At 44.8% G+C, this 15,501-nt stretch overlaps 1 protein-coding gene across 2 annotated transcripts; it reads right to left on the bottom strand.

The window, feature by feature from the left end:
- Positions 1-2,260: 2,260 nt before the first annotated feature.
- On the bottom strand, positions 2,261-10,726 carry LOC130367627 (metallo-beta-lactamase domain-containing protein 1-like). 2 transcript variants are annotated; one of them, XM_056570190.1, is made up of 6 exons: positions 10,004-10,726; positions 9,686-9,919; positions 9,492-9,598; positions 5,489-5,657; positions 5,219-5,410; positions 2,261-3,624 (listed from the first exon to the last, which is right to left on the bottom strand). In XM_056570190.1, the coding sequence occupies exons 2-6, from the start codon at positions 9,749-9,751 to the stop codon at positions 2,974-2,976; spliced, it is 1,185 nt and encodes a 394-aa protein (XP_056426165.1). In that variant the 5' UTR covers positions 9,752-9,919; positions 10,004-10,726; the 3' UTR covers positions 2,261-2,973. The 2 variants fall into 2 exon arrangements, with proteins under 2 accessions (XP_056426165.1, XP_056426166.1); XM_056570191.1 differs by lacking the exon at positions 5,219-5,410.
- Between the last annotated feature and the right edge of the window lie 4,775 nt (positions 10,727-15,501).

Genomic DNA, 15,501 nt, shown 5'->3' with positions numbered 1-15,501 from the left:
TTCCATCGGAGTACCCCTTTAAAGAGGTACTCCGCCCCTAGACATCTTATCCCCTATCCAAAGGATAGGGGATAAGATCTCAGATCGCCGGGGTCCCGCTGCTGGGGACCCCGGGGATCGCTGCTGCAGCACCCCGCTATCATTACTGCGCAGAGCGAGATCGCTCTGCATGTAATGATGGGCAATACAGGGGCCGGAGCATCGTTACGTCACGGCTCCGCCCCTCGTGATGTCACGGCCCGCCCCTGTCAATACAAGTCTATGGGAGGGGGCATGGCAGTCGTCACGCCCCCTGCCATAGACTTGCATTAAGGGGGCGGGCCGTGATGTCATGAGGGGCGGAGCCATGACGTCACACTGCTCCGGCCCCTGTATCGCCCGTCATTACGCACAGAGCGAACTCGCTCTGTGCAGTAATGATGGTGGGGTACCGCAGCGGGGATCCCCGTGGGTCCCCAGCAGCGGGACCCCGGCGATCTGACATCTTATCCCCTATCCTTTGGATAGGGGATAAGATGCCAAGGGCGGAGTACCCCTTTAAAGGGGTTATCCAGGAAAAACTTTTATTTATTTATATATATATATATATATATATATATATATATATATATATATATATAAATAAATCAACTGGCTCCAGAAAGTTAAACAGATTTGTAAAATTACTTCTATTAAAAAATCTTAATCCTTTCAGTACTTATGAGCTTCTGAAGTTGAGTTGTTCTTTTCTGTCTAAGTGCTCTCTGATGACACCTGTCTTGGGAACCGCCCAGTTTAGAAGCAAATCCCCATAACAAACCTCTTCTACTCTATGAAGTTCCCGAGACAAGCAGAGAGCACTGTTGCCAGACAGAAAACAACAACTCAACTTCAGCAGCTGCTAATTATTGAAAGGATTAAGATTTTTTAATAGAAGTAATTTACAAATCTGTTTAACTTTCTGGAGCCAGTTTTTTTCCCTGGAATACCCCTTTAATGCCTCCCTCCCTGATGGTCTAGGGTACTAAATACTAAACAGAATGATACCTGCTTCCATAGTGATTTAGGATACTGGAGGGGTTTATTCTCTCTTCCATTTTGGGGTAAGGTATTGGAAAGATTTAATAAGTCCCAATTTCTCTCTCTCCCTGCTGTATCAGTACAATTTCCTATCCCTCTTTCTACCATATTAATTAGAGATGAGCGAAGTTACCGTGATTTGATTCGTCGCGAAATTTCTGTAACTTCGCTGATCTCTAATAATAATCAGAGTCTCTACCTCTACCCTACATATTAATCAGATTTCCTGTTTTTTTTTTACCATAAAAAGGTTAATACCTGCTATCCTAGTGATTAAAGAGTGGAGGGGGTTAATTCCTTCTTCCCTGTTGGTGTAAGGTAGTGAAAAGGTTAAAGAGGTACTCACCCACATACATCTTATCCCCGATCCAAAGGATAGGGGATAAGATGTCTGATCGCGGGGGAACCCCGCGATCAGACATCTTATCCCCTATCCTTTGGATCGGGGATAAGATGCCTGTGGGCAGAGTACCCCTTTAATGCCAGCTTCCCTGGTGGTCTGGGATACTAGTGGCATTAATGCCGATTTGCTTTATGGTTTATGGTGGAGTATAGTAGCAGTATGGGAAACTATCTGTCCTTACGATCAATAACACGTGGTACATGACAGACATCTCCAGATTCAAAACCATAAAAATAATATTATTCCAACTATTACAATAAAAACCAAAACATTTCACCTCCACCCACTGATGACAGCCATTTTGTAGGTGGGGCTAATACGCCATGACATCAGCACCTTGAAGAAGTACTCCAGGTTCTGAAAGAAGTACTCCAGGTTCTAAGGAAAGGGGATAAGAGTCAGATCATGGCGGGTCCGACCCCGTACGGGGCCCCCAGCAGTCCGAACAAAGGGTGTGTACTGACCACTGCACCAAGAGGAGGCCGACGCCCCCTCAATACAGTGCTATGGCAGAGCCAGAGGTTGCCGAATGCATTGCTATGGCTCTCCCAATGGATTGAGGGGGTGTATCGGTCGCCGCTTTGTGCGTAGGTCAACATACACCCTTTCTGCAGACTGCTGGGGCCCCGTACAGGAGATCGCAGGGTTCCCAGCAGTCTCCAGAAAGGGGGCGTGTTGACCTCTGCACAAAGCAGCGACCGATACACCCCCTCAATCCATTGGGAGAGCCGTAGCGATGCATTCGGCAACCTCTTGCTCGGCCATTGCACTGCATTGAGGGGGCGTCGGCCTCCGCTTCGTGCAGTGGTCAGAACACACCCTTTGAGTGGACTTCTGGGACCCCGTAAGGGAGATCCTTAGGAGTTCCAGCGATCGGACCCCCCGCGATCGAACACTCATCCCCATGGGTCAAGTCCTGGGAACAAAAGTGTGGGAACTCACCCAAGATTCCAGCTCAAGGGCTGCTCCTGCTAATGGAAACAGTGTTCCTGCTGTGGAAAAAGAGCAGGAACTCAGTTCCCATGCGTTCCTGCAGGACTTGAGCCCTGCTCATCGTCTATCCTTAGGATAGGGGATATGTTTTCAGATCCTGGAGTAGTGAATGGCTTCAGACCAGTTTTGTGACAATATTGCCTCTACATAACTAGGCAGATCTGCTATTCGGGAGTCTGGTAAACTTGGGGGACAATCTCCTTTAACTTACTGGACAGTCACAGAAAAGTCCATAAAACTCTGTGGTAAGGGGAGAAAACCTGAACTATTCTAACTCCCTCATCATTCTGGATCACCAAATGACGGATTAAAGGGGTTATCCTGGATCACAGAAAGCATAGCTGATTTCTTCCAGAAGATGGAGCCGAGTTGTAATACCACACACAACCTGAGGACAGGTGTGGTGCTGTTTTTGGAAGAAAGTAGCTATGTTCTATTTAATCTTGGATAACCCCTTTAAAGGAATATCACTGTGTATGGACCAAAAGACATCATGGTCCAATATAGACTGCCGATGTTCATGTTGCCTCGGGTTCCTGTCCATTACGGATGACTCTGAATGGAGGACCATGTCCTGGTACTATGACATCTGCAAACCCCAGAATGTTCCTCCGGCTTTTCTCCTGAATTTCCGGATTTTCACTAAGATTCCTCCACGTGTCCTCATCGCCTTCTCTTTCGAACAAGTCCCCAGTAATTGCCACAATGCCAAGTGAGGTCCCTGGGACCAGGAGGGTGACATCACTTCCTGTGTGCCCTGGGGTTGGCACAACCTTCAACCCTTCTCCTCCAGGTAATAAGTAGGGTTCCCCACTCCGAAAGTCATGGGAAACGTAGGACCCGTCTCTCCACAGGTCATAAGACACCAGGATCTCGGCCTTGGTGAACAGATTCAAGTTGCCCACGTGATCAGAATGTCCATGTGTGCAGATCACATGTGTCACGTCCTCAGGGGAGACTCCATGGATCTGCAGGGAACAAATGAGGAAATCCCGGGACCAGGGGCCGGCGGTGTCTACCAGTACAGTCAGAGGACCACGGATGAGAGTGACCGAGCCGTCAGCCTGGAAACGGTCATTGCTCATGTCCTTGCAGTAACCTTCCATAAGGATGTGTACAGAATGAGGGGACCCCGGAATGTCATGGGAGGAGAGCGGAAATGTTGTATACTGTAGGGGAGAACAGAAAAAAAATGGTCAACATTACGACTATTTATTGTAAACACTTTATTTGGCACATCTGACTCCTAAAGCTGAACATGCACTAGGAGGGGCGCTGTACTTTGGTTAACCCCTTAAGGACTCAGGGTTTTTCAGTTTTTGCACCTTCGTTTATACTGATCTCTTATACTGATCATTGTTATCCCATAGGGACCTATAACACTGCACACACTGATCTCTTATACTGATCATTGTTATCGCATAGGGACCTATAACACTGCACACACTGATCTATGCTGATCACTGGCGTGTATTAACACGCCTGTGATCAGTGTTATCGGCGCTTGACTGCACCTGCCTGGATCTCAGGCACAGAGCAGTCATTCGCCGATCGGACACAGAGGAGGCAGGTAAGGGCCCTCCCGGTGTCCTGTAAGCTGTTCGGGACGCCGCAATTTCACCGCGGCGGTCCCGAACAGCCCGACTGAGCAGCCGGGTCACTTTCACTTTAGACGCGGCGGTCAGCTTTGATCGCCGCGTCTGAAGGGTTAATACAGGGCATCACCGCGATCGGTGATGTCCTGTATTAGCCGCGGATCCCGGCCGTTGATAGCCACCGGGACCGACCCGATATGCCGCGGGGACACCGCGTGAGCCGGCGGAGGACATAAATATACGTCCATCATTAAGGGGTTAATAGTGCCTGGCAGAGAAGAGGCTGGTATAGTCTGACCACTGCCGAGATACCTTTTCCATTCTCAAAAAGTGGCAAATGTTGTATAATAGATGGGGGAGGACAAATGCCCCTGGGGCAGGGTTCATTTTTATGCGATTCACTGTGCAGTAGTTATTTTTATTCCTCAGGTTGATACATTCTTAGGTTTCGCTAATAAAACATTACAAAACAAACACCTTTAACGCTTTCTTTTTTTTAGTTTTCAGTCTCTCTTTTGTGGTGGATGGGACTTTTTAATTGCTATTTGTTTTGTTTTTTATGGCATGTGATAAAGAAATAAAAAAGGAATTAGGAATTCAGGCATTAGGTTTTTTTTTTTTTTTTTCCATTTACCTCATTCACCGTGCAGGATCAATAATGTTATATTTTAATAGTTTGGGGCAAAATAATTTGAGTTTGTAGTAGAAAATGGGTTATTTATATGTTTAAGAACATTTTTCAAATTTTTTTTTTCAACATTTTTTTTTTGTCTTCCCTAGGGGACTTGTATAAGCAATCGTTCGATTGTTCATACAGTTCAGTGCATTACATATGTACTGCACTGATCCCTGAGATTTGCGCTCTATTGGTAGAGCCTGTCATAGGGAATAGCAGAGTCCCGGCAGCCATGGAGGCCTCGGGTTGTGGTGAGCGTGGTTCCCTGCAATTGCGGGGAGCAGATCCAAACCACTGCACCACCAATGACGCACATAAAGGCCATTTAAATGCTGCTGTCAGCTTTGACAGCGGTATCTAAATGGTTAATAGCAAGCAGAGTATATTGCTCTGTGCTATCCAGGGCTATCCAGGAATAGAAAGAGATAAATAGCTCATTTCTTCCAAAAAAAGTGAGAGAGAATTTGAGCGCGTGTGTTATAAAAGCAGGACCTCATTGCCGGCGCTGGATGACACCTTCTGTCGCTTCAGCAGCATTCTCTTCTCATTATTCATCTTGTGCTTTATCTGCCCCTTGACAATGTTTATTATCGTTGCTTCTTTTATTTTTTTCATCGACACTTCCCTTTCCTCCAAAAACTTAGAATACGTGTCCTCGTCTGGGAGAACGATAGTTGAAAGCAGCTGAGAAAAGAACATTTTATAATAAATAAAGTACGAATTAAATTTTTTCTAGAATTAGATGAAATTAAAGTTAATTACCGGCAGGTCGACAGGAACCTCGGAGGGGAAAACCGCCTCCCTCCCGTACATCAAAAGAAATGGAGAATATTTTGTTGTGGTTTGGATCTTCGATCTTATAGAGAATAAAGTAGCTTCCAGATCAGCGTCCCATTGGTTTTCTTTCTTTTGCACTAATTTACGGATAACTCTAAAATAAAGGCAAAGCACAAGAGAAATATTTTTAAACCTTTTAAAGAGGACCTGTCACCAAATAAAACTTTTAATATAGCGTTCCTTGTGTAATTATCAGACACTTTCCATTTCACTTGCTTTTAAAATGATCAACATAAATATGTAAAAAATTTGATAGAAAAAACGTCCACTAGTTGGCTCTGTTCTGTTCCCTGGCACAATTAATACAGTGAGTTTGGTCTCCTCCCGGCCTGGCAGGAGACCAAACTAAGGAAGTGCTTCTTTGCACTGAGCTTGATTGTCAGCTGTACAGAGCCTCACTGAAACATGCACAGAGCCTGAGGTCTTCTATTCATCACAGAACTGCAGGGATGTGAGGGCGGAAGTGGTCCCCCAGCAGGCTTTAGTGATGTCATGCCTGCTGGGAAAAGTCCACTTTCTGGGAGATTGCACTATGTGAGCAAGAATAAAGGTAAGATACAGAGCTTTTTAAAGCTCTGAAATTTTTTAAAAGGGTGGAAGGAGTGTTAGGAGTAGTTAGGGAACATAGCCGGAGTTAGTTTAGAAAGGTACTTTTTAATGACCCAGAAAATTTAAAATGTTACTTTTTTCCACTTCTCCGAGAAATAAACTCTATATTACAGACCCATATGATGGCTTGTTTTTTGCAGGACCAATTGTACTTTGAAATGAGACCCTTCATTTTACCCTAAAATATATTGTAAAACAGAAGAAGAAAAAAAAGATTGTTGAGCTGAAATTGAAAAAAAAAACTATGCTAAATTGAGGAGTTTTGTTTTTACACCGTTTACATTTTTTTTTTTTTAAACTTTAAATAACTAAAAAAAAAAATTAAATTCATCAGCATTCTGACTCCTATAACTTTTTGGTTTTCCTTGTATGGGGCTATCTCAGGGCTAATTTGTGATCTGTAGTTCTTATCTTAATTATTTTGGCATAGATGGGGCTTTTTGCTTTTTTATCCATTTTCTTCTGGGATGTGATATGACAAAAAAAAAAAACACTTCTGATGGGTATATGCTGCTGCCTATAAGAAAAAATGTTGTCTCCTTCTAAGCAGGACATACCCGCCCACTGGCACCAGACAAAAAGTTCAGAAGGAACCCTGCCAACAGGCAAACAAATAATCTGACAAGGTACCAGGGTGGGAGCGGAGTACCTCAATAAAGGCTACAAGAAAAAGATTTTGCAGTAAGTACAAAAAAATCATCTTTTCTTGTTTTCCTGGGGAGACCTATGAGATGTCCCAAAGCAGTCCCTGGGGTGGGAAAACAACAGCCAGAGAAAGGAGATTGTACGACTGAGCACTGCTGCCTACAAGACTTTCCAGTAGAGACCCACATGGCAGACCGGATCCAAGGAAAAATGGTCACGTTGGAGGCCTGAAGGCCCTTACCTCATCCTTCAGGGATATCAAAGACAGAATCTGAGCACAAGAAAGAAGTGAGTAGCAGATAAGTGCATATGGCACGCACCACAGTCAACCTGAGGAGTTGGGAGGGAGCGACAATGTCCTCATTTAGATGAAAGGAGGAAACAACCTTTGGAAGTGAGGACAGAACATGACGAAGGACCACCTTGTCCTGGTGAAGAATTAGGAAGGAAGAGCGACTAGAAAGAGCCGCCAGTTCAGAGACTCGTCAAATTGAAGTGATCACAATGAGGAAACCACCTTCCAGGAGCAGAAGATCTATGGGTGAAGCGACTATTCGCCAGGATGGGTTGTTGTGCAGCTCAGATAATCTACATTCCAGTTTTTCACTCTGGGAATGTGGACTGCATAGATGGTTGGAAAATGAAGTTCTGCCCAAGCTAGAACCCTTGACACTGGCCAACGAGCTGCAAGTGGACGTGAATAGGAAGATAAGAAGAACGTGATGAGAATTTGCTAGTAACAAAACAGAGGAAGATAGCCCGGAGCTACAACACATTCATGGGAAGGAAGGCCTCCTGAGACATCCAACAGCCCTGAGCAGTCCTGTCGCAAAGTTGGTTTTTAAGACCTGCCATTGAATTGGAAAAAGGAGCATCCCCGCAGAAGGAGAGTCAACTAGAGACACCAGAGAGGAGAGTGATGTACTGGAGGGGAGAGTAGAATAGAGCGATGTGCAAAATGGACATGGACTGAAAGGGGTAATATGGTGGCTCCCCAGATTCTTTCCAGATATGGGCGGGGGGGGGGGGGGGGTGGCAGGTTGGGGGGATGCAGGACCTGAAAGAAACGATGACCGGGGAAAAGAAGAAAAATTTGTAGCCCCACAAGACCACCTTTTGTAGCAAGCAGTCTTGCACCTGCACCAACCGCTCATCTCGAAAGAGAGACAGACGACTTCACACTTAAGGGAGAGACCCGGGTAGGGACTTAAGGGATCCAGTCTTGGAGGTAAAGCATCCAAGCTTGGAACAAGTCTTTAAAGAAGTAGAAGACGCAGAAGCCTTTTTTGTGCGGCCAAAGGAAACAGTTTGAAGGAATTGAAAGGTAGCGGTTTTGTGCTGAGGACCCAAATGACAAGAAAGATTTTAGGGCAGAAGAGAGCTCTTGCCACCGGTAGGTTCAGAAATAATTTTGTCCAGCTGTTTGACAAACAGGTGATCACCCCAAAAGGGAGGCCAGTAAGGGAGTGCTTGGAGGCAGAATAAGCACTCCAGGCCTTAAGCCACATGGAGCGGTGAATCACTACAAGTAGGCTAGTAGCCAAAGAGGAGCACATGGCGGACTCCAGAGACGCAGTGCAAAGGTAGTCACCTGTGTTGGCGATCTGTTGAGCAATATCCACCAAGTCATCTGGAGAAGCTGTATTGCCCAGGCAGAAAGTGTCTTAAAGGGGTACTCTGCCCCTAGACATGTTATCCCCTATCCAAAGGATCACTGCGCCCCTTTGACGCATGCGGGAGTTCAGTGAGGCACGCCATCCCTCTCACCTAAGAAAAAACTAGCCTAACACGATACTAGAAAATATGTGGATGTCCTACTGACACTAAGCTATGACTGATAAGATCAGTGCCATTTCTTAGTGTCAGCCTTCTACAGCATATACCCATAATTCCTGTGTTCTCCAATGAAGTGACTTATAAAAATGCTATTTTGATCATTTTAGGGTTATTGTTTTTTCATTGTTTATGTTATGTTTTAATACTTTTTACAAAATAAAAACTTTAAATAAATTGCTTTCAATTATCATATTCTGACTATGTCAGGGCAATTTTTTTCCACCATGATTTATAGTTTTTAGGGGAGATTTATCATTGTGTGTATTATTATTTTTTTTTTAACATGGGACACATTTATCACACTATAGCAGGGGGGGTTAATAAACTTGGCACTTGTAATCAAAAAACAATAAATTTCTTCATACCACCACTTTGTATGATTCCTACTCACAACTGCGACTATTCTGCATAAAAAGTACCAGTTGCACAGTTTTGTAAGTCAGCTCTGGGCTGGTGTATATTTGCAGTGTTTTGGAGGGGTTTGCAACCATTTTGAGGTAGATGGGATTTTTTGATCACTTTTTTTGCCATTACTTCTGGGATATGATGTGATCAAAAGACAAACAAACCACACTTGTTATTATGGGATACTTTTATTAATATTTGTAATAACAATTTTTATTTACATTTTACAAGGGGACTTATATGAGCAATCATTTGATTGCTTATACAGATCAATGCAGTACATATGAACTGCATTGATCCAGGCTCTATCGAGAGCAGAGCCATCTATTGCTCAATACAGCGCAATGAAAGAAGGACATTACTTAAAAGGGTAACCCATGGAATAAAATTCTAATAATAGAAAGAATAAAAGAAGAACTTGAATTAAACTTGCCGCTTGATGTTGTCGTTGGTCCTCTCATCCAGGCCGTTGATCTGTGAATCATATGCAGTTATCAAGTTTCTTTCAATCCCCAGAGCGTTGCACATCCAGCCATTGAGCTTACAGACAGGAATATAAAAATTCACATAAACCAACAGATTACTAAATCGTTTTTACAACTACGTTAAATGGAAAGGACCACATACCTGTTCGACAAATAGCTTTCCCTGGTCGCAAAGTATTCGCCTGGGACAACCGTGTCGGTAGATCATTGAGCAAACATGTCGCCCCACCTCGGCAACGGATTTGGTTTTGAGAGGAAAAGCCTCCACCCACTTTGAAAAATAGTCCGTGGCTGTCAAGATGAACTCAAAACCCTCCTCCGTCTTTGGCCATGGGCCTGTTATGTCAACTCCAACAAACTCCCAGACAGCAGACACCTAATGAGATGAGACAAATAGATTTAGTTTTAATAAACCAATGTAATGATATCGGTTATGTAATACTATAGTATAGACACTTACCTTTACACACTGAACCGGCTGAGAATCTGGCGAAGACTTGGGAGCTGGCGAAGGCTTGGGAGCTGGCGAAGGTAGGGGAGCTGGGGAAGGCTGGAGAACCAACAAAGGCTTGGGGAAAGACAGAGGCTGGGGAGCTGACACTGGCTGGGAAGACGGCGGGGGCTGCAAAGACGGCGCGGGCTGCGAGGACAGTGCGGGCTGCGAGGATGGTGCAAGCTGCGAAGACAAAATGGGCTGCAAAGACGGTGCGGGCTGCAAAGATGCCCGGGGAGCAAACAAAAGTTGGGTAGCCAACAAAATCTGGGGAATCAACAAAGGCTGGGGAGCAGTCACAGGCTGGGGAGCCAAGAGCACAGGCTGGGGAGCAGTCACAGGCTGGGGTGCTGACACCACAGGCTGAGGAGCAGTCACAGGCTGGGGAGCAGACACCACAGGCTGGGGAGCAGTCACAGGCTGGGGAGCCAACAGCACAGGCTGGGGAGCAGTCACAGGCTGGGGTGCTGACACCACAGGCTGAAGAGCAGTCACAGGCTGGGGAGCCGACACCACAGGCTGAGGAGCCAACACCACAGGCTGGGGAGCAGTCACAGGCTGGGGAGCTGACACCACAGGCTGAGGATCAGTCACAGGCTGGGGAGCCGACACCACAGGCTGGGGAGCAGTCACAAGCTGGGGAGCCGACAACACAGGCTGAGGAGCCGACACCACAGGCTGAGGAGCCAACACCACAGGCTGAGGAGCCAACACCACAGGCTGGGGAGCCGACACCACAGGCTGGGGAGCAGACACCACAGGCTGGGGAGCAGACACCACAGGCTGGGGAGCCGACACCACAGACTGGGGAGCCGACACCACAGGCTGGGGAGCCGACACCAATGGCTGGGGAGCCGACACCAATGGCTGGGGAGCCGACACCACAGACTGGGGAGCCAGCAAAGGCAAGAGATATGACGAATGCTTGGGAGCCAACAAAGGCAGGTGAGATGACGAACGCATGGGAGCCAGCAAGGTCAGGGGAGATGGCTGGGTAGATGACTTGGGCTTTTCAACCAGGCACTTTCCACATTCGTAGGTCTGTATGTAGGAAAATCAGTTATTAGCCTTTACAACTTTCATAAATATTGCCATACACCAAAGATAATACATTTTTACCCATTTCTCAATATCGCCGTTCATTCCCTGCCAGAAGAATTTGGAAGAGATTGCAGTTTGCGTCCTACTGATGCCTGAATGACCTCCGATCGGGGATGAATGGAATTCTTCAAAGATCTTCCTTGCTTCTGCCTCAGATTTAACAACTTTCCTTTTTCCTAAGAAGAGCTCACCACCTGTAATGAATGAGAAAATTCAAGAGCTGCATTCACCACAAAGCTATTTTCCCCTAACATTAAACTTTTACTGTGTTTCTGATTCTCACCCTGTATAGTAAATTTGTCAGAGGTCTGCTTAAGGTTAAATCTTTGTGACTTATCACACGCAGACGGGCATTCTCCCGTAGAGAGGTAGTTGAAAATATCCATGTACCTTTTCTCCATACCTATAAAAAGGAAGAACAACCATTCTCAGCTACATAAAATATTAGTCCCTAAACACATCAGTAGCCCCTTTGCTCCGATTACTTAATGTCCCACAACTGTAAACCAGTAGTCTCCAAACTGTGGACCTCTAGATGTTACACAACTAGAAGTCCACAGTTTGGAGAGCCAGTTGTCGGACATTAAAGGTGTACTCCCCCCTAGACATCTTATCCCCTATCCAAAGGATGGGGGATAAGATGTCTGATCGCGGGTGACCCGCCACTGGGGACCCAGGAAATCTCGGCTGCGGCACAGCAGACTTCTGGTGCACGGACCGAACTTGGCTCTGTGCCAGATGACTGGCGATGCGGGGCGGAGGCTTGTGACATCATGGCGGCACCCGCTCGTGACATCAAGGCAACTTTAGGCCACGCCCCTTCAATGCAAATCTATGGGAGGGGTGTCAAGCCCCCTCCCATAGACTTGCATTGAGGGGGCTTGGCCGTGAAGTCACGAGCGGTGTGTGGCCGTGATGTCACGAGCCTCCAGCGCTGCACCCAACGCTCTAAACGGGTGCAGCAGGGAAATCGTGGGGACCCCCGATCAGACATCTAATCCCCTATGCTTTGGATAGGGGATAAGATGTCTAGGGGCGGAGTACCCTTTTAAGTCTGTGAAATTCAGAAGACCTGTGCCCGTCTCCCAAGGTGAGACTTGTAGTTTTTCAACATTTAGAAGTCCACAGTTTGGAGACCACTGGTGTAGACCATAAATACTCCCTGACTGCCATACATAATGACTAAATACCATAGCCAATCACTAACCAAAGCCAGAGCCCTTTCAAAAGAAAATATGCCCCCACCACTGGACCCTACCATGCAAATGATATAAATCAAATACAAGAATTGGAAGTCTCATAAACATCCCACCACCAGGGTACTACTCACTGTCAGGCTGTCTGATATGGTTGGACAATGCTAGGCCACCAATGGAATCAATGCAAAGCCTGTGGGGGACAATATAAAGGTCAGTAGTGTGATGTCTCATCAATGTCCCACCACAACGATATGGGTATTACTGAACGTTAAGGAGTCTGTACAAAGAAATGACTGCTAATCCAACATAGATTAGCTTAAAGGGACAGTATCGCCTAAACATCGCCTGGTTGATTTTACTGTAAACGCAGAAAATGAAAATGTTTGCTCGAAAATGACTTATACATTGTGTTAGCAGATTTTCAAGCAAATGCCTAAAATTAGGAGAAAGGCAGAATTATTCCTACCGTTAATTCAGTCTCAGAGTGGTCCTCATGATGGCACCATGAATGGAGGATGCTTCCTTGATCACTATAGGGACAGGAACAGAGACGTTAAAAGAAGCCCCTCCCTAGTGACACCTCAGTGCTTACCAAATTATAACAGGTAGATTTACTACACCCAACACCAATTACCAGAGCATCTTCCCTCATGAGGGCACCATGAATGGACACATACCAGATCAGAAGCTTAGGGCGGGAAGACTGCTTGAAGGACAAACATAAGAGAGCAACTTCAGCTCCCGAAGACCCAGGGGAGGAAAGAAAGATCTATTACACCATCCGCACAACCCCAGGATGCTCCACCATATCGGGGCTAGTGCCAGAAAAAGTGTCCAGATGTTGTCGCTCTAACAAGGGGGACCATGCCTGCCAAGGGGACTCTTATCCAAAGCAGTGATGGCAATGATGGCCTCCGATCAATCCTGGGATGAGGTGATCAAACTTGCAGCTTCTGGACCAGCAGCAACTCCTTGCCCCATCCCTGTAGAGTCATGAAACACTGAGGTGTGACTGGGGAAGAGCTTTTTTTTATTTCTTAAATTTTTAAAGGAAAACTGACAGCTTGATCACCTACTCCTAGTAAACCTACTAAAGATTAACCTACTAAAGATTAACGTCAACTAGGCACTGCTTGCAATGGCAAAAAAAACAAAAACAAAAAACTCAGCATAGTCTAAAAGAGTAGAGGATAGAACACCATAGAAGTGTCCATCTCGCTCATGTATGAAAATATCTGACAGTAATGGGCATAAAAGGGGTCACAGGAAACGGGAAAACTCAGTTTCAGGTTGTAGATCCCAGTAATAGTACAGTGAGGCAAAAAAGTATTTAGTCAGCCACCAATTGTTCAAGTTCTCCCACTTAAAAAGAAGAGAGGCTTGTAATTTTCATAGGTATACCTCAACTATGTAAAAATGTCAACTATGTCAACTAATGTAAAAAAAATACATCCCGGCAGCTCAGTCGGGCTGCCGGGATGTATTGAAACTGCGGTGTCCCGACCAGCTGAGGACACACGAGGAGGGTCCCTACCTTCCTCAACAGCGTCCGATTGGATATGGATTGCTCAAGCCTGGATGTCAGGCTTGGAGCAAACGATCTCCGAAAACACTGATCAATGCAATGGAGTGTATGCAATTAATGTACTGCATGTTATAGTCCCCCTATGGGGGCTATAGCATTGCAAAAAAAAACAAAAAAAAGTGACAAAAGTGAAAAAAAAATTATAAAGATGATTTAACCCCTTCCCTAATTAAAGTTTGAATCACCCCCCTTTTCCCATAAAAAAAAAACTGTGTAAAAAAACATAAATATATAAACATATGTGGTATGTGCATAAATGTCCGAACTATAAAAATATATCATTAAACCGCACAGTCAAATGCCAAAATTCCAAAGTCCAAAATAGTGTATTTTTGGTAACTTTTTATACCATAAAAAAATTAATAAAAAAAGTTATCAAAAAGTCAGTTAAAAACAACAATTGTACCAATAAAAACTTCAGATCACGGCGCAAAAAATTAGCCCTCATACATCCCTGTATGCAGAAAAATAAAAAAAGTAATAGGGGTCCGAAAAGGACATTTTTAAACCTTAAAATTTTCGTGCATGTAGTTATGATTTTTTCCAGAAGTAAGACAAAATCAAACCTATATAAGTAGGGTATCTTTTTAATCAGATGAACCTACAAAATAAAGAGAAGGAAGGTGTCATTTTTACTGAAATGCACTGCGTAGAAACGAAAGCTCCCAAAAGTTACAAAATGCCGTTTTTTTTTTCAATTTTGTCACACAATGATTTTATTTTTTGTTTCACTGTAGATTTTTGGGTAAAATGACTGATGTCTTTACAAAGTAGAATTGGTGGCGCAAAAAAAAAAAAGCCATCATATGAGTCTGTAGGTGCAAAATTGAAAGGGTTATGATTTTTAAAAGGTGAGGAGGAAAAAACGAAAGTGCAAAAAATGGAAAAACCCTGAGTCCTTAAGAGGTTAAGCCAGTACATGTACGGGCCCGTCTGAAGTTTGCTAGAGAGCATTTGGATGATCCAGAAGAGGATTGTGCGAATTTCATATGGCCAGATGAAACCAAAGTAGAACTTTTTATTAAAAACTCAACTCGTCGTATTTGGAGGAGAAAGAATGCTGAGTTGCATCCAAAGAACACCATACCTACTGTGAAGCATGGGGGTGGAAACATCATGCTTTGGGGCTGTTTTTCTGCTAAGGGACCAGGACGACTGATCCGTGTAAAGGAAAGAATGAATGAGGCCATGTATCGTGAGATTTTGAGTGAAAACCTCCTTCCATCAGCAAGGGCATTGAAGATGAAACGTGGCTGGGTCTTTCAGCATGACAATGATCCCAAACACACCGCCCAGGCAATGAAGGAGTGGCTTCGTAAGAAGCATTTCAAGGTCCTGGAGTGGCCTAGCCTAAACCTTTGGAGGGAGTTAGAAGTCCATGTTGCCCAGCGACAGCCCAAAAACAGCACTGCTCTAGAGGAGATCTGCATGGAGGAATGGGCCAAAATACCAGCAACAGTGTGTGAAAATCATGCGGAGTTTACAAAAAACGTTTGACCTCTGTCATTGCCAACAAAGGGGATATAAAGTATTTATACTTATTTTCCACCATAATTTGCAACTAAATTCTTTAAAAATCA

This window comes from Hyla sarda, chromosome 4 (genome assembly GCF_029499605.1).
Source record: "Hyla sarda isolate aHylSar1 chromosome 4, aHylSar1.hap1, whole genome shotgun sequence".
In the NCBI taxonomy this organism is placed as follows: domain Eukaryota; kingdom Metazoa; phylum Chordata; class Amphibia; order Anura; family Hylidae; genus Hyla; species Hyla sarda.
This window is presented reverse-complemented; position numbering and strand designations above follow the sequence as displayed.